General features: G+C 36.0%; 1 protein-coding gene across 2 annotated transcripts in view; it reads left to right on the top strand.

The window, feature by feature from the left end:
- The window catches only part of LOC144974962 (uncharacterized), a 32385-nt gene extending 15770 nt beyond the window's left edge, over nt 1-16615 (top strand). For both annotated transcript variants that reach the window (XM_078918526.1, XM_078918527.1), the window contains exons 10-13: nt 1640-1729; nt 5983-6116; nt 7772-7952; nt 14634-16615. In XM_078918526.1, coding sequence (XP_078774652.1) covers nt 1640-1729; nt 5983-6116; nt 7772-7952; nt 14634-16474 — 2246 coding nt within the window. In that variant the 3' untranslated portion in view covers nt 16475-16615. The remainder of the gene's footprint in view (nt 1-1639; nt 1730-5982; nt 6117-7771; nt 7953-14633) is intronic.
- Nucleotides 16616-27790: the final 11175 nt, after the last annotated feature.

Raw genomic sequence — 27790 nt, 5'->3', positions numbered from 1 at the left:
CATCAATTTCCCAGCCACTGCAATGGGTTATCTCCTGTGATACTTAACAGATTTGTTACTTATATCAAGTTAATTTACAATCACTTTTGCACAACCACAGTCGATTTTACCAATATAAACAAATTAGCAACGCTTTGAGAAAACTTTGAAATTTATGTTGGTACCATCATCAAAATCATTGTCTTTGAGGTATTTTGCATTTGGATATCAGCATAATTTTGATTATAGTTTTTGAATCTTAATCTATTTATTGCATTAGTATCAGCTTACAAAACAATTAACACTCTCAAAACATGTTTTCACCAATGGAGGAATAAAGTAACCATTTTGAGCTTCACACACAGTTCTTTCATGTTATGCAATAACATCATGGTGAAGCTGTCTGATTTGTTACCTAGTTAGTACGAAGCGCTAATGCTGCCAATCTTTATGTACAACTGTGGTACGTGGGGTCTTACAAAAATAATTTGGACACCCTGGACTCCCCTCATCGCAAATAATTGAGATGAGTTATTGGGATACATTGGCCAGACAAAATCAGTAATGAGGATGTATATGACAGAATCAGAGTACAACCAATCAGTACACAAATAAACAAAGATGGAAACTGTTTGGACACGTGCTCCGACAGGATGAAAATATTCTAGCACAAACCTGAATGTATGATTACTTCAAAAAAGGATCCAAATACAGAGGGCATACACCAACTTCATTCCAACAACATTGAATCAAGATCTCAAAAAATATCAAATATATTTAGACACAACAACCGAAGAACTGATTTCAACAACACAAGGAAACATCCAATTACCTCAGCACCTTAACACATGATGACATTGAAAAGCTAAGAACACTTGCACTGGACAAAGATTTATGGAAGCAAATTACTAACTGGATCTAGAAACACACTTGAAGTAGCACACACATTCACGGCAAGTGTCCATAGAGACAGCGCAGCCATATTCATTCATTCATTTGTTGAAGAATAAAAGTTGTTTTTCGTTTTTGAATGAGGAATTCAATTTTTTTGGGGAAAAAATAATGCATTGTAAATTACAGAAAAACTATTTAGGATTGAAATATCATGATCATTATATACAGCACTGGCATAAAATGCTTATGAATAGAAACAGGAAATTTTGATAAATATCACAAAGTAAAGAAATTTGGACTTAGGCTCATTGTGAAGCCATAACAATGAAATGAAAGTGAACATAAATCGACTGGTATCACCCAATATCACTGTAACTGAACTCACTTGGGGATTCCCCATAATTTGGCAGGCATGACCCCAGGTTAACCTCGGGTTATCATTTTGACTAAGTTACCACTCGGGTGATATCTTTGTTTCTGTGAATATCAGACCTAAGATCAATCTTGCCTAAGATATGCTTTAAAGATGAGAAGAGCAACTAAGTTGATGCAAAGAGCATTTTTCTGAACTTTTTAACAGGATGTAAAAGAGGCGAGGATGGGTGATCTTTATTGACGACCATTTAGACTTGAAAATAAGATGCCATCACTCTGAAAGGAAGAGTGGTTTTACACTTACAATACCAGTTTTTTGACATCACACTTTTGTTCCCAATTTATGTTATTTTTACCCTGGATATTTTTTTATTACTCTTTTTTTCACCAGGACTATATGAAGAGTCAATAGATGCCCACAAATGTTTAAATATTCCACTATCTGTAGCACTCCCACCTTCACAGAATCAAGAATCTACAGGTAATCAATGTTTTTTTTCTTCTATTATTTATCAATTTTAAAAAGATGTCTATAGAAATTGCTTGTTATCCTTTGGATAGGACACTAGATTGTCGCAGTGCACTTTCCATAACATCTAATAGATCCAGGTACCCAATCACTGTTGATTAGATAAGGTGGTTTGAATTCTTGGCTACACCCAAAATCAATATCTTTCCTTTGCTTGTTAAGGAATTGCTCTACCAACTGAGCTATGGGCATCCCCTATCAGTTGTCAAATTGTTCCCAAAATGCTGTACTTGAAGCTATTCATTGATCAACAGGATACACTGTAGACTCCAGGGAAACAGGAAAATCTATTATTTTCTATGTTACTCAAGTCAGTCCGATTGCATCATTTAGTCAGGTGCATTTGATACAAACCATAACTAAAACTAAACTAGACACAGTGGTTTACCAGCAGATCATTTAGTTGAGACGCTTGGTCAAGAGGTCACTACTCTCCATCTCTTTACCTGTACGGCACGTGCCTGCAGTCAGCGAAGTGAGTAGTCTAATTGATCTGATAAATAATAGCACAACCAAGTGACAACTATCCTAAATGTTAAACAATATCACTCATGTTATAGATTGAAATCCCCTCACACAGTGGAGTAAATATCATAGATATCATCAGTATAATTCTTTCTCAGGAAGACAGCAAAGAAGACCAATATTTTCACTACATTTATCTTGTAAATCAGGCATTTCTGGAATCCCTACAACAACAATCAGATGTTGAAGTTTATTATTATTCACTCTAGTGCATAATACAAACTGTCTACTTTCTATTGCACTAATGTTAATCCAGTTCAACAAATATGTAACAAGTCTGGGGGTGGGGTATCAAATTTCACAGGGAATATCCAGCAGTCTATGAGATGTCTAGGTTATCGGTGATGAGTTTGGACCAATTACACAATGTAAACAATGTCGTAATCATTTCCTGGACTCCCCAGACCATTGAACACTTTACTAAACCAATTCTTGAGTTTTCTCTCTACAATTTCCCACGAATATGGTAAAGGAATGAAGAAGTTTTATTGTATGTATGCCATACATAGCAAGCTAAAGAGAGCATTGATGTCATATAAATAATAGTGCTATTATTAATTGTACGAGGGCTCTTTCATAATTAACCGAAAAATGCCTGTAAAATCCGCGTTTTTTATGCTATCAACAAAATTCTTGCACGTGTTCATACCTTGACTCGTCCTTCATTTCTCTACGTAACAGCCAAGTCTGTCGACACACTTCTGCCAACGCCGCACCATGGAATAGATAGCCGCACCATGGAATAGATACCCTCTCGGAAGAAATTTCCGTCAAGGTTTTGTAGCCATTTCCGCACATGGTCAACAAGCTCTTCATCGACATCAAAGCGCTTTCCTGCCAGCTCACGTTTCAGTGGCCCAAAGAGGTGATAATCAGATGGTGCGAGGTCTGGACTGTGTGGTGGGTGTGGCAAAATCTCCCATCCATATTTCTCTAGCCAACCTTGCGTCACTCGTGCTGTGTGGGGTGTAGCGTTGTCGTGTTGCAAAATGACCCCGTTGGTCAACTGCCCTGGGCGCTTTCTGCGAATGGCCTTCCTAAGCTTGTCAAGAGTTTGGCAGTACCTTGCAGCATTGATTGTTTCCCCAGGTTGTAAGGTTTCGAACAGAATAACACCACGACTGTCCCAGAAAACAGTTCCCATTATTTTCTTTGCTGACCGCATGACTTTGAATTTCTTCGCGACAGGTGAGGATGGATGTTTCCATGTCATCGAATCTTGCTTTGTTTCTGGGGTGCAATGGTGCAACCAAGTCTCATCACCGGTGACTATGCTGTCAAGAAAAGTCACATCGTACTCTAGAAAGTCTCCACCGGCGTTGGCAGTATGCCCGTGAACCCTGCGTGAGCTCTTGCTTCTTCTCAAAAGTTCCCTGCAGATGTCCAATCTTTGTTCTTTATGATTGTCTGTCAGTTGCTTTGGAACCCATCTTGCGCTGACTTTTCTGTAGCCAAGTTCATCAAATACAATTCTATGGGCAGAAGTTTCCGAAATGTCAAGACTGCTTGCGATTTCATGAAGTTTCAACCTCTGGTCTTGACGAATAAGCTCATCAACTCGCTTCACATTGTCTTCTGACGTCGCAGTTATCGAACGCCCTCTCCCTTCCCTGTCTGTCAAGTCGGAATGGCCGGCTTCAAACAAATTACACCAGTGATAGACTTGTGTACGGCTTATAACATGCTCACCATATACACTCTGAAGTTCTTTATGAATTTCGGTAGGATTCAGACTTTTGTCGTTCAAAAAACGTATGACAGCTCTGATTTCCTCCTTTGACCAAGTTTCAAGGTGGGCCGCCATCTTTAAAATCGTCTAGAAATTCATTGTGCAAAATGATGCACTTCATAATGTCTGGGAATATCCGTAAGGAAATAAGGAATATCATGTCGTTTACAGAATTAAAAAATCTCCACTGGTTGCTGAGCAATGGACATTTTTCGGTTATTTCTGAAAGAGCCCTTGTAGTACAGGAACATACTCTTATATACTCTGCAAGTAGCCCTACAATAGTTCTTATATACACATTTGTTACTGAATAAAGAAATTGAAATGAATGGGTTTGTTTCATTTACGCCTGTGTTGATTGATGTGGGAAGGTATTATTCACCAGCTAGCTGCACTACTTGTGTGTACATTGTGAATATTTAGAATGATGTCTGAAAATTTCTTAATTTCGTGGTTATCTTCCCCTCCCCCCTCTTACTCTCCCTATTAAAACTTGCCTTTGTGGAATACTACCTGTACTGTGGATTTTGTAGGATTGTGATGCATTTCTCTGAGTGTTAGTGTAGGTATATGTGAGTAAGAGATAGAGAGAGACGGGGGGGGGGGGATTAATGCCTTTTACTACCATATATATTGATTGTATCATATACTGTGCCACTCTTGTTGTTGTTGCTTGTGGTGGTGATGGTGTTTGGTGTAATGACGGTGGTTTTGTTTCAGTTTCTAATTGTAAAATAAAATCTGCACACACAATTTATTACATTATATGTTCTTTAGGGGTGTGTTAAATTGTTTCATCAACTTATCTCCTTATCTTTTGAATATATTACAAAAAATATTGATGAAAAGAAAATAACTGATGTTCAACCCATTATTTTTATGACCTTTAAAAACGTAGTTAAAATAGGTTGAACCAGAAAATGAATGTTTTACTTTCTGTAATAATGTTAAGACTAGACAAAGCATGAATTAGTTTTGGAATCAAACGTCTGATTTAAAAAAAATTTTGTCCGCACAATAAAAACTAATTTGAAATAGTAGGGATTTTAACCTTTCAGAATAATCACAATAAAACGAAAAAAGAACCAACATAGCAAGTGAAAATAGTACTGTCTGTTCCATTGTTTATAATTGTTATAATTCCATTGTTTGTAATGTAAGTGGTCATCCAGATATGGTGTTATATTACATCACAAAAATGCAATACTTTGTATCTTAACCCTCTAAAAGGGGAATCCCCATCCAGCTAGCCATTTTTACGACATGCAGCTGTTGTAGTCAGTCACTCACTGGGTTTCGGTAGTATAACTAAGTGTTCTGATTTTATTAAGAAATAAACAGCAGTGTAGAGCATTTATTTAGAGCAATAAACTCTAATCATGCTCAAAGCACTTTACAAGGGGTCCCTAGCCAACAGCAACAACATGTAGGACGAGACATGACACCTGTTAGGTGATATTACAATTTTTTCTGACAGAGACAAAGCTGTCAACAGCCAGTTACTCATTTTACACCTGAGTACGCTAAGAGAATGTGAGTAAAGATTTCTCCAGTCAAGTCACTTTGCCCACAACTGTGAAATTTTATCATCTAATGCTTTTGATTTTTTAATTATTTTTTTGGTAATCAACAACTTCTGTTTTAATATTTAAATTGTTTTATTTGAGATCTACAACATGAAGACTTTTAAAGCAATGTTTTAAGATCTATTTTAAAGCTAAACAGCTATTTTTGTATCAAATTTATGTTTAAATTCTCCTTGACTGCACCTGGGATCGATCTCAGTCCCTTTGCATGTGAAGCAAGTGCTCTACCAACTGAGCTATTTGGACAATTAGTGATAAATTTTAAACACGGCAAGAAAACTAATTTGTATATATTTTATTATTTGCATGTAAAAGCTGAGTACAATAGCCATTTTTATATTTCCATTTCATATGTATATCTGTAGCGGACTTGCTTCATGGATTTTTCCAGTTTTACGCATCCTCTGTGAATTGGGAAAATGAAGCATTGTCCACATGGGATGGTCAAGTTCTACCTAAACAATCTCTGAGGGGAGATCCACTTTATGCTGACTGTAAGGTATGTCTGGTTCATGATGTGTTTGGATAGTCTCAAGACAGCTTTGAATTTTTTTTAAGGTAATATTAAGTATGAATGTTGGTTTCAAATTGCTGCATTTGGAGAAAAATGTGATTTTTGTGAGGTGTAGAAAATTTATCAATCGCAATGGTGATTTAAAAAAAAAAACCAACAGATATAATGTATTATATCCAACAAATGTTTATTCTGATATTTGTTTAATAAGTCACTTACGCTCTGAATAATGTATATCTATCTATGCAATTGTTTTTGTCTGTCATTGTCTGAAGAAATACTCTTGGGTGGACATTGATGATTATGGATTTTTTTCTATTGTTGTAATTGTGAATGTAGTCAAAAGATTGTCATGGTTATTACTTACTCAATTTGGCCCTTCACTCTTATTGGAGCATGGATCATTGAAATTTTTCTCCGCCTTGTCTGGCCCTGTGCCTTCTTCTCTGCTTCTTTCCATTTGAAGCCTTCCTTTTTCAAATCATTCATTGCTTCCCTCCTTCAGCTATTTCTAGGCCACCTTCTTTTTCTTGTTCTATGAATGTCCATATTATGTCCTACCTAGAAATATTTTTTTAGGCTTTCTCAGGGTGTGGCTTAGCCATTTCCATCTATTCTTAATTTTCCTCTCTATTTCTTCCTGACCAGTCTTTACCTATAGATCTGTATTTCTAATTGGGCCATTCTGTTTAATTTGGAGTATTCCTCGCATACATAATAACATTTAGTTAAGGATCATTTATGATTCTTTTACATCTGGAAATGATAACCTTGGATAGAGATGAAATGCAATAAGAGTCATGGTAGGCAAAATTTCCTCGGGTCAAGCAACATTTGCCCTCTGGACAAGGAATGTTATATTGGTCTATCCACCTTTGCTATGTCTTTCTTCTACAATATCAATTATCCCTCCCAAGTGGCTTTTTGACCTTGCTCTAGAATAAAACCGCTCGGTTTTGTTTGGGTCTTGTTTGGAGTCTTTTACCAGTAGGGTGATAGATGGATGCATAGTTTTGTAAGAAATGAAATATTTTTCCTTGTGTATCATCATACCTATATTAAATAATTTTCATTTATTAATCTGCTTTTAAATCATTTTAAATCCAGTATTACTGTCTAAAGCTTTTGGCCCTACTTTAGTGCAGACTTGATTTTTTTTCATCATCTTTCTTTTTACTGATGATTGAAAACTGGCAATCTTGGATTTTAAAAAAATCATAATCATGATACATTTACAGTCATATAGAATGAGGATGACACAACAGATGTTCTACAGAGAGCACTTTTGTCTTACTTTTGATTTTGCCTCTCATTTAAAAGGTCTAAATTTTAATGTAATTCAATATCAGTAAGCTGAATGGTTCGTTAAAAATAAAAGAATGTAAAATATCCTGGGTGGCTGTCTATAGAATGTCTCCTCATAAGTTTCCATACTTTCCCATTTTCATATATTGCCTCATTTAAGAATTTTACCAGTCTGTTATTGAAGTTTCAAATCTGTAAAAAAAAAATTCGACAGAGAAAGTTTGATTGTCAATCAAAACATGGAATACTTATACACTGTTCATAGACCGATTCAAATATCGACCATTTCTGACACTAGATACCATTTTCACCCTTTCCTATCTATTGACTCTCAGGTTGGGGTCATGACAATGCTTGACCCATTTGTCTTGTCTCACAATATTCTGGCTAATGTTAATGAGAGAGCAATGGCCAGATTTGAGACAGAGATCAAAAAGGCCTTGGAAGTCACAAAGAAATGGGAGAAAGGAAAAGAACTGAATTCTAAAGACAATGGCAAAGCATGGGGTTTAGAAGGTGAGAAAGGATTCTTATTTTTTTGTAAAAACACTGCATATTTAAGATAATCTCCAAACCACTCGTATTATTTTAGGCATCTTTATTTTTTCCTTCGAGTTTCAAGCAGCAACATTTTCATTATTGTAACTATGAAAATCAAGCAAATTAAGCGTGTTCATTGGCTGACTAGGAGTATCAACTCTAATGAAACACCTTGCAATTGATTTATGATATGGGAATTCTTAAATCTGCCTTGGAAATAAGTGTAAAATTGTTAAGCACTGAGTACGTTACATTAGAGGTTTTATTCAGACAATTTTTAGCTGTCTCCCTCCTGTGAGTTAGAATTAATTTCTTTCTTCATGCAAGATATGTTTACTGTGAGTTTATTTTCACGACTTATTTGCTTATTGGCGATCAAGAATAAAAGGGCCCTAACTTTGAGGTATCTAAATCACAAAATGTATCTAACAAAATTTAAAATTCCTCTAAATAGTGCAAGGTTTTGGTAAAATCTATATTCAAATTCAGACAGGTCATAAATCCCAAACTCCACACTCTGGATGTCTTCATTATATGGATATGTTGGCTAGGGATTGATATATATTCCATATTTGAACACCATATCCAAACATTTATTTTAGGTACAAGCCGTTACAAAATAGAGGATTCTAATTTTCTTCATTGACCAACACCAATGATGAATGATCATATTTCAGAACTATGCGAAGTTGTTAATTATTATATAAAATGTAACAGCAGAATTAGAAACCTCATGTATGGAAAATGGTACAAAAATCGTAGTACATACACTTGTAACTACACAATCAGATAGACACCGATCCAACCTCTGTCACATGATGTTGAAGTGATTGGGCATACAAAGGCCATTGTTTTCAAAGAGCAATTGATCTTGAGCTGTTTGGCACTCCTACTTTTCATTCGTCCTTGTAAATTATGAATCTGTTTCCACTTTTCACTTGCCTCAATTGCTAATCAAGACTAAATACTACACCACTCAAGTTATAATTCCTGTAATTTCTTTTCAATTTTAATATTTAGCATCTTTAGCAAAGAAGAATTATCACCACAAGTAAAACAAGAAATCATTGTGAAAAAAATAAATTGTCATCCTAAAATGACAATCCAAAATCCTTAAGAGTTCATATCGCTTGACATCGAAAGATCAAATTTAAGTGACATCCTCAAAGAAAAAAGGACAGATGGCTGGAATGAGATAGACACAATTTTTTTCTTTAATGAATGTACCTGTAGAAAGTGTGACTAGTACAAAGGTACCCTCCCCCCAAAAAATAAAATGAATCAAAAGTCATAAATAAAATTAATTATATTAAACCACACATTGGCCAAAGATGAAAGCGGTAGAGCCTTATTACTGTTTCCTGCAATGAAAGTCTTATCAATAGAGGATTATCATGGTCTGAGGTCAAAACTACATATGCCACTTAGGTACTGATTCTACTATCGAGATGCCTCTGTAATCGAACAAAATGCTGGAAACAGAGGAGTGTGGATTATGGAGATGTGACTGTCTATCAGATATGATTTTTTTTTTTTTAAGATGTATGAAAAACATAAATACTGTAACAATACAAAACATAAATACTGTAACAACACAGTAATTAATAGTCTCCACAAAAAATGTTGGCAGTGTTGATAAAAACAAAATAACTCACAGGCACAGGCATACCTACCGTCCCGGAATTTTCGGATTTATCCCGGAAATTTGAAAAAAATAGTGGTGTCCATTATATTACAACTTGGAATTAAGAAGTTTATGCAATTATGAACTACTATGACATAATCAACATCATCATCATCATCCCTATAATCACAACTACAAACACCACCACCAAATCATCATGATCCCCACCATCAAAACTACCATATCATCATCATCATCATCATCATCATTTCTACCACCACTACTACAACAACCACCACCACATCATCATCTCTACCATAACTACTACAACAACAACCTCTACCACCACTACCACAACCACCACCACAGCATCATCTCTACCACTACTACAACCACCACCACCACATCATCATCTTTACCACCACCATTACTGCAACAACTACCACTACAACAACAATCACCACCACATCATCATCCCTACCACCACTACTACAACAACCATCACATCATCATCTCAACCACCACAACTACAACAACCACCATACAGCATCATCTCTACCAGAACTACTACAACAACCACCTCCACATTATCATCTCTACCACCACCACCACATCATCTATACCACCATAACTACAACCACCACCACCACCACATCATCGTCCCTACAACCACTTATTCTCTATTGTCTTCTGGCACTTTTCTATTCACTTCATATCTTGTTGTTACCAACATAAGTGCCTGCTCCACTCACTTTTCTGAATTAAAAATTCACCCCATACACCGGAGCATACTCAATGTCTCAATCGTTTCTATGTTATATGTTTGTGTTGAGAATATTGGCTATTAAGCTTAACTGCTGGTCAAAATTATTCGCGATGGTGGTGTACGAACGAATCGGCGGTCTCAAGAAGTGGGTGAGAGAGGGATCTAGTAATGACTTTGAGTTTGAAACGAATATTTTTGTGTTCGTGGATAGCTCACACGGTAGAGCCACGCTCTCACCTGCCAGGCGGAGTTGTCGTACCAATAAGGTCGCAGGTTCAAACCCCACCACCGCCGCGAAAAATTTTTATTCTCTATTGTCTTCTGGCACTTTTCTATTCACTTCATATCTTGTTGTTACCAACATAAGTGCCTGCTCCACTCACTTTTCTGAATTAAAAATTCACCCCATACACCGGAGCATACTCAATGTCTCAATCGTTTCTATGTTATATGTTTGTGTTGAGAATATTGGCTATTAAGCTTAACTGCTGGTCAAAATTATTCGCGATGGTGGTGTACGAACGAATCGGCGGTCTCAAGAAGTGGGTGAGAGAGGGATCTAGTAATGACTTTGAGTTTGAAACGAATATTTTTGTGTTCGTGGATAGCTCACACGGTAGAGCCACGCTCTCACCTGCCAGGCGGAGTTGTCGTACCAATAAGGTCGCAGGTTCAAACCCCACCACCGCCGCGAAAAATTTTTATTCTCTATTGTCTTCTGGCACTTTTCTATTCACTTCATATCTTGTTGTTACCAACATAAGTGCCTGCTCCACTCACTTTTCTGAATTAAAAATTCACCCCATACACCGGAGCATACTCAATGTCTCAATCGTTTCTATGTTATATGTTTGTGTTGAGAATATTGGCTATTAAGCTTAACTGCTGGTCAAAATTATTCGCGATGGTGGTGTACGAATGAATCGGCGGTCTCAAGAAGTGGGTGAGAGAGGGATCTAGTAATGACTTTGAGTTTGAAACGAATATTTTTGTGTTCGTGGATAGCTCACACGGTAGAGCCACGCTCTCACCTGCCAGGCGGAGTTGTCGTACCAATAAGGTCGCAGGTTCAAACCCCACCACCGCCGCGAAAAATTTTTATTCTCTATTGTCTTCTGGCACTTTTCTATTCACTTCATATCTTGTTGTTACCAACATAAGTGCCTGCTCCACTCACTTTTCTGAATTAAAAATTCACCCCATACACCGGAGCATACTCAATGTCTCAATCGTTTCTATGTTATATGTTTGTGTTGAGAATATTGGCTATTAAGCTTAACTGCTGGTCAAAATTATTCGCGATGGTGGTGTACGAACGAATCGGCGGTCTCAAGAAGTGGGTGAGAGAGGGATCTAGTAATGACTTTGAGTTTGAAACGAATATTTTTGTGTTCGTGGATAGCTCACACGGTAGAGCCACGCTCTCACCTGCCAGGCGGAGTTGTCGTACCAATAAGGTCGCAGGTTCAAACCCCACCACCGCCGCGAAAAATTTTTATTCTCTATTGTCTTCTGGCACTTTTCTATTCACTTCATATCTTGTTGTTACCAACATAAGTGCCTGCTCCACTCACTTTTCTGAATTAAAAATTCACCCCATACACCGGAGCATACTCAATGTCTCAATCGTTTCTATGTTATATGTTTGTGTTGAGAATATTGGCTATTAAGCTTAACTGCTGGTCAAAATTATTCGCGATGGTGGTGTACGAACGAATCGGCGGTCTCAAGAAGTGGGTGAGAGAGGGATCTAGTAATGACTTTGAGTTTGAAACGAATATTTTTGTGTTCGTGGATAGCTCACACGGTAGAGCCACGCTCTCACCTGCCAGGCGGAGTTGTCGTACCAATAAGGTCGCAGGTTCAAACCCCACCACCGCCGCGAAAAATTTTTATTCTCTATTGTCTTCTGGCACTTTTCTATTCACTTCATATCTTGTTGTTACCAACATAAGTGCCTGCTCCACTCACTTTTCTGAATTAAAAATTCACCCCATACACCGGAGCATACTCAATGTCTCAATCGTTTCTATGTTATATGTTTGTGTTGAGAATATTGGCTATTAAGCTTAACTGCTGGTCAAAATTATTCGCGATGGTGGTGTACGAACGAATCGGCGGTCTCAAGAAGTGGGTGAGAGAGGGATCTAGTAATGACTTTGAGTTTGAAACGAATATTTTTGTGTTCGTGGATAGCTCACACGGTAGAGCCACGCTCTCACCTGCCAGGCGGAGTTGTCGTACCAATAAGGTCGCAGGTTCAAACCCCACCACCGCCGCGAAAAATTTTTATTCTCTATTGTCTTCTGGCACTTTTCTATTCACTTCATATCTTGTTGTTACCAACATAAGTGCCTGCTCCACTCACTTTTCTGAATTAAAAATTCACCCCATACACCGGAGCATACTCAATGTCTCAATCGTTTCTATGTTATATGTTTGTGTTGAGAATATTGGCTATTAAGCTTAACTGCTGGTCAAAATTATTCGCGATGGTGGTGTACGAACGAATCGGCGGTCTCAAGAAGTGGGTGAGAGAGGGATCTAGTAATGACTTTGAGTTTGAAACGAATATTTTTGTGTTCGTGGATAGCTCACACGGTAGAGCCACGCTCTCACCTGCCAGGCGGAGTTGTCGTACCAATAAGGTCGCAGGTTCAAACCCCACCACCGCCGCGAAAAATTTTTATTCTCTATTGTCTTCTGGCACTTTTCTATTCACTTCATATCTTGTTGTTACCAACATAAGTGCCTGCTCCACTCACTTTTCTGAATTAAAAATTCACCCCATACACCGGAGCATACTCAATGTCTCAATCGTTTCTATGTTATATGTTTGTGTTGAGAATATTGGCTATTAAGCTTAACTGCTGGTCAAAATTATTCGCGATGGTGGTGTACGAACGAATCGGCGGTCTCAAGAAGTGGGTGAGAGAGGGATCTAGTAATGACTTTGAGTTTGAAACGAATATTTTTGTGTTCGTGGATAGCTCACACGGTAGAGCCACGCTCTCACCTGCCAGGCGGAGTTGTCGTACCAATAAGGTCGCAGGTTCAAACCCCACCACCGCCGCGAAAAATTTTTATTCTCTATTGTCTTCTGGCACTTTTCTATTCACTTCATATCTTGTTGTTACAACCACTACTACAACATCCACCACCACACATCACCCCTTGCACCGCTACTACAACCACCACCATCGCCACATCATCAACATCAACACTTTTAATAATTTGGAAATTTGTAAGCTATTCTCTGTCACAATGGTTGGAGAAATATTTCATCCTTTTTTGTGGTCAGTTATTCTCACCAGTGTTGTTGTTTTCTTGAGATGTTATCCAAGTACTATTGTTTTTTAAAACCAATGATTGAGGATACTTCTTTTGTTGCCAGCAGATTAGTTAATACTTATAATTACCTCCTGCACCATCGTAACAACATGTTATGCTCTTGATATCAGATGCGTGACTATCTTTTAAGACATTACTATTTCGTGACGTATTGTTCCTGAAATTTGAGGTTTTAATCATAAAATTTGAATTTGAGGGTAGGCATCCCTGCAGGCAATCAACATTACCTCAAGGTAACTGGGATTTCTTTTGCTTTATATCATTTTCTGTAAGATATTGATCATCAGAGCTTTTTCCCCCAACTTCTAAAATTATTCATTGTAAATATTGTCCACTTTAACGAATTTTTTAAAAACTGATTAATGAATGAAACAATGGATATAGAGTTAGGGGCTACTTCAACAATATTGTCATGAGAGAAATGTAGGACAACTGAATTGACTGACTCAACGAACAATGTAACTTTTGAGTAGTTGTAGAAGGTTTATGCTAGTGGATTAGAGCCTGTCACCAAAGATCAAACTAAAGAGAATGTTCTTGGACTTCAGTTTGACAGAGGAAAGCTTTACAAGAAACTTTACAAGAAATCAGCAAACCATTTTTATTATGAATTACCACAAGGACATTCGATAAATTGAATGCAAGAAGTGAAATGTGTTAAATTTTTAAAGTCATTCTTCAATATTTCCTTTTTTTATTTTACATTTCTCATAATATTAGTAATTAACTATACAGATGTTGATACACAACTGTTAATTTGTTTGTTTGTTATACGAAAAGAAATATAAATTATTCCTTTGTGCCCCTTGATACTCTCTGATGTCATAGTTTTATTCAGTTCTATTTTATTTCCTTTTTGTCCCACACAACGTTATAGCCTATACAGTCTCTCTTTACTTTCACCTCCAATCCTTAGAAATCTTCATACCAAGTCCTCCAGATCCACCGAAGTCTAAAAAAGAAAGCAGATATTTGAACAAATTGAGTCTGGAACAAAAATCTGGAGTGTTTACCATCAGTTTACATCCACCATCCCAGCTTTTAACCAGTGAAGAATTTGTATCTCGTGCGGAGAAAATGAATATGACCCCCAATGCTTTTTGGTGCTCTCTAGTGAAGAAGATGATTGTGAACATTTTGGAAACTGTGTATTTTATTGATGTTCAGGAGACATCAGTAGAAGATATATTTGTCAATGGGGAAAGTTATGTAAAAACAGAAGACAGAGAAATGGATCCTGTTGATGTGAATATGGATGTTGAATATGAGGAGAGTTGTTCTGTTTCTGAAGATTCTGGAAGTGAAGAGAAACATTTAGATGAAGCTGAGAGAGTTTGTTGTGATGAGAAAATGAATGATAATGCTAATAAGAAAAATTCAAATCACAGCAGGAGTGAAGCATCAAAAAGATTGGTACAGAAAGTAAATGACATTGTAAACAAGAAACCAAGGCGAGACACTGAATCTAAAGTCAAAGAAGTTGAATTAGAATATTCAGAAAAGGAAAATGTATCGACGAGGCACAGTTCAATCGCTGATATATCAGAGGAATATCCAGAGAGTTCTCTTGAAGATTCATCATGTAGCATTGTTGAGGATGAGAAAATAATCAGTAAAATAGAGTCCGAAGACAATAAAGAAGAGATTGAAATACTTGAAGAAGAAAGCATTGGAACAAAGGCAGTATCTACTCTACCCAGTTCAAAATTTACAAAAAATGATAGAAGGAATTCGAAAGATTCTTTGGTTACAACTTTTGTACCAGGTTCAACTGCTGAATCAACACACTTACCAATCAGTTCTGAGTCCTTGAGTGGTGTAGATGGAGCTTCTGAACGACTAAATGATGCTATCAGAAAGGTTGTTGGTAATCTGAAAAAGATAACAAAAATCTGGTCTTACACCTGTTGCACAAAACATGCAATGTGGTTGTATCGTGGTCAGCTGAGGAACTCGATGGCTGGCAATAAAACATTGCAAGGCCTTGCCTTAGAAAGGATGATAAGTGAAAAAGTTGTGGCAAAATTAAACAAATTATACCAGCCTTCTAGTGAAACTGTGAACAGAGAATCTTCTTTTGCAAATGTTAAAGAATCAGGTATGATGTTTGGTGCAGCTTTAGAAGATAGGAGTAAAATGGAAAGTATTAACACTGGCAATGTGGAAAAAAGCAACCAATTAGAGAAATGTGCGAAAAGCACTAGTGACAAAAGTCCAAATAAATCAATTATTCAAACTTTTCCACATGATAAACTGATCAAATGTTCACCAAATGCCAAGGATGAAAGTCAAAGCATAAGCAAACATTTTGGAAAAGGCGCGGAAGCCACTGGTAAAACAAAAATGTCCACAGAAATCTACAAATCTCTACCTGCTGTTACAGAAAAAAAAAAATCTTCACCCCCAGATCAGAGAAAAGGCAAAAATTCACCTTTAGGGAGGGGAAAAAACAAAACTTCACCTTTGGATAACGGAAAAGGCAAAAATGTATGTAGGGAAGATAGAAAATCTTCACCTCAAGGTAAAGACAAAAGTGATGACAGCTCAACAAAGACTTCCTATTTGAATTATGAGGTCCCATTTTCCTGTAAAATTATAGAGAGTCATTCTGAAGGCAAAAATTCCTTTCCATCAGTGTCTATTGTTATGCACACAGATCAGGCAAGCAGTTTCCGAAATGTCTATGCATCAGCTAGCAATACAATTGTACGGCTTGTTGCCTCACATCTGATGGATATTGATGGTCTTGTTAGTTAAAAGAATAATTATTTTATTTTATTTTAGGATGCTGTATGAGTAATACAACTTTTAAAAAAAAATAATCAAAAGCTACTTGACAATATATTATGTTCCTTAACGAGATATGAGATATTATTTACTGAGATTAGACTGTGGACTAAGTTGTCTATTTTATTTCCTTTTTACCAAATAGTTTTACGTTTAATTTCCCTAAAAGTTTAGAATAGAATGAATATTCTCCAAGGAATAAATCGAGTAAGAGGGAAATGTGGCAAAGTGTGCTATGTAGCAAATTCTAAGTAGTAGGAATTTGGGATTGTGATTTAGTATGAGTATGAGCTGGTAATGTTCCATTTTTTTATTATATTAATGATCCAGGTGTGATATTTAATGAATATAAATGTGTGTGTGCTTGTGTGTGTGTGTGGGGGGGGGGGGGGGGGGTATGGGGCAAGGAGTCCTTTATTAACATCATTAGGTTTGTGATCTGAAGCACATGTTTATTTTTCCTGTGCAATTCTAATTGCATCATTTCATTTGGCTTTGTTGATGTTAACTTCAAGTTAATAATTTGACATTCACATTATCCAAAGGGTGGTGAAACGTTAGGATTTATAATGGGAGAGATTCATATCTTCTGGACTTATTTTAGTACTGATGCTCAGCAATTCTTCAAAATAAATGGCAACAAGTAAAAAATGAGTAGTATTTCAGATCCATTAGACCCATTGAGCCAGTGTTTATCCTGGTTTCTACAGCTTGAAACGGACAATAGTCATTTTTTCCTCCCCTTTAAATAGGACACTAATCTAAAGCAAAGTACTTTCCACCAGATCTAACCCAATTACTGCTGAGTAGAAGGGGGGGGGGGGGGGGGGGGGGTGGTCAGGAAAAAAATCTTCACCCAGGATTGATCTCAGTCCTTTTGCGTGTAAAGCAAGTGCTCTACCAACTGAGCTATTGGAACCTACTGAATGGCAACAATAGTAATAATAATGATGATAATGATAATAATAATTTTTATAATATATTGATAATAATTAATAATAATATGGTATTAACAATAATAATCATAATCATAATAATAAAGTACTTTCTAAAAATTTTTTTTTTAAATTGAGCTTTTATATAGCGCAATATCCACTAAACATGCTGAAAGCGCTTTACAAGGGGTCCCTGGCCAACAGCAACACTTAACATTTAGGACGGGACATGACGACTGTTAGACGATATAACAATTTTCGGACAGAGACAAAGCTGTTAATGGCCAGGTACTCATTTTACACCTGAGTACGGTGAGAGGGTGAGTAAAGAGCCTTTTCCAAGGACTCAACAAAGCGCAGAGTGAGGCTCAAACCCAGGACCTTCCGATCCAATAGAGAGTGTCATACCACTAGACCACATAGCCGTACATAGCGCTAAACACAGAAACCTCAAAGCGCTTTGTCAGATCACTTGACTAGCTGTAACACACACTGTGCAAAGACCCACGCAGCAGTTGCACACACTAAATATACATGTTGTACAAAATGATACAACAATGTCATATCAGATATTTGAGATGAATATCATCTGATCAGGAAATTAAATTATAACTGGACATTCCATCACAGTTGGTCATTGTTTTATTGCCTATTGGTCTGAATTGAAATGTCTATAATCAAGTGCATTGCTCCTTGGATTATTCTTCCCCCAACTATTCTGAACTGTGATAGAAATGATATATTTTGTATTTTCAATTGATTTAATTTAGCAATGACTATGAAAAAAAAAATTTCTATTTTTGTCGGGAAATACTATGTTTAAATCAAAGCCCTATCTCCACATAGTAAAAATCTATTTGAATTTTGAAAATCTATTCATAAATTTAAAATAGTCATGCAGTTTCAAAGGTGTCATTTATTTGGATGACTCACAAAGATTGTTAAAAAGTCGAATTATCAACTGATTAGTAAGACAAAATACAATAGACGACAAACTTAGCACCTTTATGACGTCACAATATTTTTAAATGCCAAAAAAAGCTAGAGAGGTGAGTCTTCAGATTTTCGCGTGTAGTCTATTCAATTTTTTGTTTGTCAAATTGAATAAGATTTTTAAGGGGGTCAGTCTTAGTAGTGAAAACCATGCGAGTGTCTATTTAGTCACTTTTTAAATCGAATTTGGTCAGGTGGATGTCTGGCCATCTGGCAGCCTTGCCTCGATAATGTCACATGGCATGTCAAACGATGGAACTATGAAATTTGAAATATAAATAGATTAAATGTGCATATATAACCTTACACAGCAAAATCTCTGCTCTTGATAGTTTTAGAAATATTTCACTCAAAAGAGCAAACATCTGTTTTTAACGGTTTTCTAGCAATCATACGAGTTTTGCCGCTTGACATAATCTAAAATTATCTCTTTACTAATCAGTTGCCAAATTTCAGAAATTTATTGATAAAAAGCATCGTAATTAATTTTAAAAAATAGCATATATGAAATCTCTGTGTCCCATATTTTGCCTTGAATTTGCGCGACTTCACGACTGAAATGAGGTCCAAGGACTTGTGTGCGATCGTCATTGCTAATTTATCATGTTATTTTCTTACAATTTGCTGTCATAAAAGTCATAGTTTTACCTATTTTTTGTTGAGCTATTTATAGTGGTCATTACCTAATAACCCACAAGAGACCCAATCACCCATTTGTGGACCTCGACCTATGGAGTGTCTTGTACCTGTCATTCAGATGAAGCAAGTTGTGTATGTATTGTGTCTGATCCCAAGATAAATCATCACCGAGCCAGACGACAAGAAGACATTTCATAATTATAGTGTTTTATATCGTAGGCTCTCAAATGGTCAGGTTGGAATAGTGGTTTTTGGTTTGGATTGGGGGCTGTCATAGTCTGATGAGCGCTCAAATGCTGACTCTACTACATTTATAAAATAAATATGTGATATATTAGGCCTCCCCCTAGAATTTACTAGTTACTTTTTTTTAAAAAGAACAAATCACGAGTTGTTTAAGATGACATGAATAGAAAGATGAATTTTATAAATGAATGGTGATCACAGTTACAAATGAAATTATGATCATATTATGTATCTTATGCGATCTTGATGAGATGATGATAATGTTGTGGAGTTCTACTTCCAGTGTGAGAGTAGTTACAGGTGTTTCCGACAGGCCCAGGCTTGATAAATTCTTGACCATAAGGTAGTTTGGTGGCAAAGGAAGCTCAGGTGCCTTGATGACGGAAATAAAAATTATTGAAGTGCTCCACAAAGTCCCTAGAGTAAGACATTCTAGAAAATATAAGTAATTTAAAGGAATAAAATATTGTGGCCGTCAAGGCATAATATATGAGAGAAGTGAGTAATGAAGATTAAATCAATCAGTTTTTATAATGTGGCTGTGACAAGGTTAAAAGTATTCGCTAATTTGAAATGAATTCAAAGAGAAAGTTATTAATGGAATGACAGTCTAATATTATAAAGTATAGTTTTTCTGTCTACCGAAATATACACCGGAGTGAGATGAACTCTGTTCTTGTGTTTTAAATATTAAATTAAAAATGTAGAAAAATAAAGGTGAATCATTGTTATGTGACAGGGGCGTTTCCCCATCACCTTTACCCCGCCTGAAGGCATATTTTAAACAAATATTATTTTGATAAAAACAAAAACAGGTTGATTCTTAATCTGTTAAAAGCTTAGCTGAGAAATGTTCAGACATGAATGGGCAAAACTTCACTTTTGCTAACCTTCCGGAAATTCTGGATTTGTTCCAGAAATTTAAAAGAACAAAAAATGGTTTTCCCCGAAAAAAAATGTTATGTCATAAGGTACAAGGGAGGGGGTCAGTGACAGATATTAAATGCTACATCTAATAAGTTGATAGTATAGTATTAATGTGTACTATTGGGTACTCGCTCTATTTAATTTTGGGAGTTCTTTTATTTGTTTTAATTGCAATTATATTTTATAGTTTTAAGAGCTGGAATGCACCCTTTTATATTATGAATTAAAACGTTCTGTTTTTAATTCTTTTTGCTTGAGTCTTGATAGACATTCATAGTATTTGGCAATGATAATAATATTGCTATTTTATACAAGTTCAAATTTTGATTTATATTATTCAACATATTACCGTAAAACGGGGATACTTTGCACAGATTTCAACTACTAAGCCAAATATTTTTCAAAATAAAACGCCTACAATTGTTAATGTTTTCCATAGGTATACAATTCTAGTTTTATTTGCAGTGCATGAAGTAAATGTTTAAAGCCAAAAACATTTTTTTTAAAAACAAAAATGTGAAAATTATAAAAAAAGAAATTGGAGTTACTTTGCACAGAAGTGGAATTATCAATAAAAATGCAGCTTTTGGGTCTTTGAACATTAAATACAAGCAGTCGGTGGAGGGGGAAAATATACAATTATAATATGTTGACATTTTTAAAGTCGTACTTTTTAAAATTGCAATGATTTTGTAAAATAAAACAATTTTGTTTTATGTTGCGTCAATAAAATTTGATTGTTATAAACAGTATTTCAGTGTTCTCATAATTTTCAGTGTCATTGGACCATTAAATTTGTGAAGTGAATAACACAGGTGTACAGTGAGTTCATTTCAATTTCCAGTTAGATCAGTTTTTCTTCATTGGGGGATCCACACTGTATTATTTTTGTTTACATGTTATGTATATAATTTGTAAATGTTTGAGTGTATTCCTCTTATTGGGTGGGGATCCTGACCTCCCATAGCGGGCAGGGGGTACATACTGTGTCTTCTATCCCCTTATATCTGTTATCCAATATGCTTTCTGTCTTTGTCTTGGAATGAGATTACTTGGTTTTTTTCCTGGCCCTCGTCGGAGTCCTGGCTGGGAGGGAAACAGTCAAATGCATAGCAGACCTGCCAACCAGTACGATTTCGCGTATTTTAGTACGATTTTTGGACCCAAATACGCGGATACGATTCCAAAGGATTTAGTACGATTTTTTTTCAAACCATGTAATGTGAATGATGTTGATGATACATTTGATGCAATGATACACACATGTCGTGCACCAACTGTTGACTGTGTTTCTGAATGAATGATGCATCACATTTAGTAGTACTACAGTTATCATTTCAATTAGTTATATGATGCCAGTTTTCACCAATATTTTTGTCATACATTTTTAAAGGATTTGCATAGAATTATGCATATAAGCTTATTAATATTTAAATAGTCTCAGACCACATTTAAGCTTTTGCCACTAATTAAATAGAAAATTTTTTATTGAACTAACAGATTTGACAATGAAGCCTTCAATTAAAAACTGTATTGCTGATTAGCGTAAACATGAATGGATTATCTTCCTTTATAATAACTAAAATTACTCTATTTTGATTTCTAAAATTTATAATGATCTTTTTTTTTCTTTATTATTTTGTGCGAGTCTTGAATTACAAAGTGGGCAGCTTTAGGAACGGTATTTGGTTCAAAATGAATTCTCTAGAACCATTTTGGAAGTATTTAACTTATTTTTGCATATAACATACTTGCGAATTTCCCATCATTTGACCAAAGTAATAGTATTAGTAGTATATAGTAGTAAAAGTAGTAGTAATAGTTAGTAGTAGTTGGAGTAGTAGTAGTAGTGAATGCTCAAAAAGAGAGAGAGAGAGAACATATATGAAAAATATCTTGCTACTGTTGCAAAATGTCATCTATTGAATTGAAGACCACTCTCCCAAATATTTTATCTCAAAACTTAGTCATAACTGATGTGCTGGGCAGATGTCACTATCACAACTTCATTTGGTATATCAGCATCATCATCCCCACATCATCATCTCTTACCATTACCACCATGGCATCACCACTTCTACAACCGCCACCACCACAGCATTGTCACTGCCACAACCACCACCACATCACTTCTATCACAACCGCCACCACAGCTTCATCATCATCACCACCACAAGTAGAGCACTTTTTCCACTGACCCTAGCATCAATACTACCAATATGTTTGGGGTCTTTTGGACATTTCTTTGAGTGTTTCGAAAGCAATTCCTTAGATACTGCAATTTCTGAGCCTTCCACTAATTTAAAATGGTCATTAAATTTTGGTTTCTCAATAAATCAATAATTTTGTAATCATTAGAGATTGCTTGAATGATGAAGATCAGGGTTTATTTTGATATTTGAGTGTATTCCTCTTTGTTGGATTTTGAGCTTGTGTCCGGATGAGACTTATAGGTGATCTCAAACCAAATACATTGGTGGTATACTCTTGGAATCTACATCTGATCCCTATTTGTTCCAAGTTCCCCTTTGTCTTACTTTCTCTTGAGTGCTTTAATTGTAATTCTAGAACTTTTTACTATCTCATTTTCTTCCTTTTTACTGGCGCTGATATAACCTAAATGTGTTGCAAGCGCTGTAAAACCCTTAAAAACAAACAAAACAGTATTCCTCTTAGTGGGGTCCTCTGCTTGTGTCTGGATGAGACGTTAGGTGTTTCCCTCTTCGGCAAGGGTTAGGAAAAAACCAAGCGATTCCATCCAAAACAAAGACAGAAAGCAACTCAGAAAACAGATATAGGGGGATAGAAGACACAACAAGTGACCTCTTGTCTTATCCACCTAACAGATTTACAAAGAAAAAAATATGACCTCCCAAAACCAACACCATACATTTAACTGTTTTCCTCCCAGCAAGGGTCTGGACAAAACAAAGTAAACTCACTCCAGATGATCACAACACCTTGGGATCAGCGAAAATGTTATGGTTAACCGAAGTTGAGTTTCCTGTCCACTATTGCAACATTTTTGGAGATCCCCTGTATTTTTGGCAAGTTCTGCCTGGGTTGGTTTAGGAGATGAATTAACTCTGCCCACTCTCGATTCTTCAACCGGTCATGATTTCGTCCATGATGAATTTTAATCATGAGATCATGTTTGATTGAATTCTTAAATTTGCCACTTTTTGAGGTTGAAAATTGATTGTGATTAACAAAAGTTCGTTGCAATTAACCAGTGACTTTTATATACAATTAATTTAGTTTCTTGGGAAATGCGACTGACCAAAAGTTGCGATTATTTCAAGAAAAAGACAGAAAAATAGGGGGATAGTTGACACAATAAAGCAAGTAACCTCCTGCCTACCATGTGAGGTCAGAGGTCCCCACCCCGGAATGATGATTTCAATAGCAAGCAATTTGTTATCTAATTGATGTCACAATTTATCTCTTGCTCTTTATCCAATGAAATGAAGAAACATGAAAACAATATACCAAAGTACATAAAGCAAACTTTATTTCAGATTTCATTATTATGAACTATAATTCAAGCACGTTCATAATAGTAATAGTGGTGGTATTAGTGATATTTATATGAGTATGAAACGTGAGACCCTAGGAATAGCACAGTATTGTTTAACATTCCATTAGATCCACACATTTCCACCTCCATACATACTTTATATTTTTTTCATAGAAAAAAACATCTTTCATAATTTAGACAATCATTCTCACAACCTATGAGGAACAAATAAATATACCTGAAAAATTCATCCACAGGGGGAAATTAAAGAAAGCTTTTAACATACAGAACTATAAAGATGGTGCAACTTAGTCTTCCTGAAAAAGTCAAATACACCCGAGCACGAAAATCACAGAATCACGGAAATCTCAAACTCGGTACAATTCCCAGTTTTAATCCCTCTATTTCATTAGTATTGGCGACATGAAAATCTCAAAAACTTTCCGGGGCCAACACGGAAATCTCGAACAAACTGGGCATTCCCTTGCGTCTGTTGAATTAAAAAAATTAATTTTCGAATTGTTTGTGTTGAACGGAAATGGAAGGTGCCATTGCTCTCCCCGTAGTGCTAAGTGTCAGTTGATGTGTTACGCGCGTGTGCGTGGCATATAAAAGATGGCAGAGAAAAGGAAAATGAATTATCCCACTATCAACTCTTGACAGAGTTCACAATAACGGAAAGTTACATTATATGACTTTTATCAAGACCACCCCCGTTTACCTCACTCCTCTGTAAAATACTCAACACGGAAAACTCGAAAACAAGGAAATCTCGAACAAATAGGCTCGGTTCCGACTTGTTCGAGATTTCGGTGCTCGAGTGTATTCAAAATTCTATTAAAAAATATTTCCATAAGAAATAATTTATGTTACAAAACATTTCTGATATGAATCTGAGAACGAAAAGACATTCTATGTTACAACTACTACATTCTATTAATTTTTCCCTAATTATCAAATATGACATGACAAAGAATGGATACCTTTAACAAAACCATCAACAAGTGGGATCTGTTGTTGTTTGTTATTAAGGTTTTACGGCCTTTGCAACACATTTAGGTCATTTCAGCATCAGTAAAAAGGAACAAAAGGGGATAGTAAAAAAATTATAGATTTACAACTGAATCACACAAGAAAAAGTAAGACAAAGGGGAAAGGTTCTTTGTTTTTTTTGTTTTTAAGGGTTTTACAGCGCTTGCAACACATTTAGGTCAGATCAGCGCCAATAAAAAGGAAAAAAATTGGATAGTGAAAAGATTCTAGATGTACAAGAAAAAAAGACTTGAGGAAAACTGTAAGACAAAGGGAGTGGTTTTTTTTTTTTTATTTTTTTTGTTTGTTGCTTTAGGTCTCTTCCAACACAATTGAGGTTATATGAGAGACCGCTGAAACAAAAAAACAAGCAATCTAACAAAAATAGTACAAATGTAAATCAAAATCATAACCTAAAGATATCATAAGCTAAATTATAAATAACCAAGAACAAACAGGCAGAAGATTTACAGAAAAAAAAAATATCCCCTGTCAAAAATACAATCACAAACCAAAGAAGCAGGATAGGCTAGTAAAGAGAAGAAGAAACGACATCACTATCGGATTGTACACCCATGAGAACATCATAGGTATATGATTCAAGGGTGATGCTCCCATCCAACCACCCGCAAAGGGAGTGGTTCAAATAGGGAACAGATGTAGATTCCAAGAGCACACTATCAGTGTACTTAGTTTGAGGTCACCTAAATGTCTCACCCATACACCAGCACAAGATCCCACTAAGAGAAATATACTCAAATGCTCACATTATACATTCAAAATAACAAACATAATAATACATAACATAGAGATGATTTACAAGGGAAAAAATATCATCTCCCAAAACAATAACTATGCATTTGACTATTTCCCTCCCAGCCAAGCTCTGCAGCCAGGGCAAAACCAAGTCCAAGATAAAGACAAAGAGCAAATTGGAAAACAGATATAGGGGGATAGAAGACACAGTAAGTGCCACTACAGGAGGCCACAAGATATGAAGTGAGTAGAAAGGCCATGAACCCCACCCAAAACTATACATTTGACTGTTTCCCTACCAGTCCAAGACAAAGACAGAAAAAAAACTCGGAAAACAGATGTTGACGATAGAAGACACAGTGGCCTGCCCATCATAGGAATTCAAAGAGCCCATCCAGTGAATGGGATCTGTCATGAAAACAACGTACAATATGACATATGATAATAAATGCAATGATGGCTTTTTCTCACTGACAAACATTTTTTTTGTTGTAAAAATGTGATCAATAAATAGAACTTATCCTACAACTTAGGTCATTTTTGCACATGTGCATTATGTGTCTATATTATTTGTCAAACTAAAAATTAAATTGTGGACACTTGAATTTACCAGATGAGACAACTGGTCCGTATCAACAGTTTTTGTTCATTAAGCTGAATTTAACAAGAGCGTCATCATTTGGCAGATTTTTGTTTTGTTTGTTGTTTTTAAGGGTTTTACGGCGCTTGCAACACATTTAGGTTATATCAGCGCCAGTAAAAAGGAAGAAAATGGGATAGTAAAAGTTCTAGAATTACAATTAAAGCACCCAAGAGAAAGGAAGACAAAGGGGAATGGGAACAAATAGGGATCAGATGTGGATTCCAAGAGCATATCACCAATGTACTTAGTTTGAGATCACCTATGTCTCATCTGGACACAAGCACAAAATCCAACAAAGAGGAATACACTCAAATGTTTACATTATACATTAAAAATAAATATAATAATACATAACAGAGAAGATTTACAAGGAAAAAAAATATCATCTCCGAAAACAATAACTATGCATTTGACTGTTTCCCTCTCAGCCAGGACTCCGACGAGGGCCAGGACAAAACCAAGTAACCTCATTCCAAGACAAAGACAGAAAGCTTGTTGGAAAACAGATATAAGGGGATGGAAAACAGATATAAGGGGATAGAAGACACAGTATGTACCTCCCTGCCCGCTATGGGAGGTCAGGATCCCCACCCAGGGCAGATTTTTGTTAACTACAAAATTCACAAAAATCCATTAAAATTAATTGTAAATGGCTTTTCATCTAGAATCATCTTTTCAATGCTGGAAACAACATAAAAACTAAATTAAAACTTTGTTCTATTCATTTTGTTGATATGGGTTCCAGTTTTGGAGCTCTTGCAATATCTTAACTCACTCAATCCTAGAGACTTTTGCTACTTTTCAAAATTGGAAAAAAAAAGTATTGAAAATGAGCACGTACATAGACAGTTTTATTCAAGTATCATAAACATACAAAAACTAAAAACATTAATTTTGATACTATGCCTATAATTTGTCTCAGAAAAATGTAATAAATAGGCATGGGGTAAAAGTAACCTGGGTAAACTACGGATATAGCCGGTGTTAGGGTTGAGTGAGTTAAACATTTCAGCATCATGAAAAGTAGTTTTATTTTTGTTTTTGTTTTTAAGGGTTTTACGGCGCTTGCAACACATTTAGGTTACATCAGTGCCAGTAAAAAGGAAGAAAATGGGATAGTCAAAAGTTCTAGAATTACAATTAAAGCACCCAAGAGAGAATAAGACAAAGGGGAATTGGAAACAAATAGGGATCAGATGTAGATTCCAAGAGCATACCATCAATGTACTTAGTCTGATATCACTTATAAGTCTCACCCAGACACAGCACAAGATCCAACAAAGAGGAATACACTCAGATGCTTACATTTCATTATACATTAAAAATTAATATAATAATACATAACCGAGAGATGATTTACAAGGAAAAAAATATAATCTCCCAAAACAATAACTATGCATTTGACTCCCAGCCAAGGACTCCGGCCAGGGTCGAGACAAAACCAAGCAATCTCATACCAAGACAAAGACAGAAAGCAATGTTGGAAAACAGATATAAGGGGATAGAAGACATGGTAAGTACCTCCCTGCCCACTTGAAAAGTAGTTCAAACCAGGACCAGAAGTATAGTTCAAAAGCAATATATCGATTTGTCTGTTT

This window comes from Berghia stephanieae, chromosome 6 (genome assembly GCF_034508935.2).
Source record: "Berghia stephanieae isolate SIO BIC M18660-M18661 chromosome 6, UCSD_Bste_1.3, whole genome shotgun sequence".
In the NCBI taxonomy this organism is placed as follows: domain Eukaryota; kingdom Metazoa; phylum Mollusca; class Gastropoda; order Nudibranchia; family Aeolidiidae; genus Berghia; species Berghia stephanieae.
Note: the sequence above shows the minus strand (reverse complement) of the source record. Positions and strands in the feature narration are given on the sequence as shown.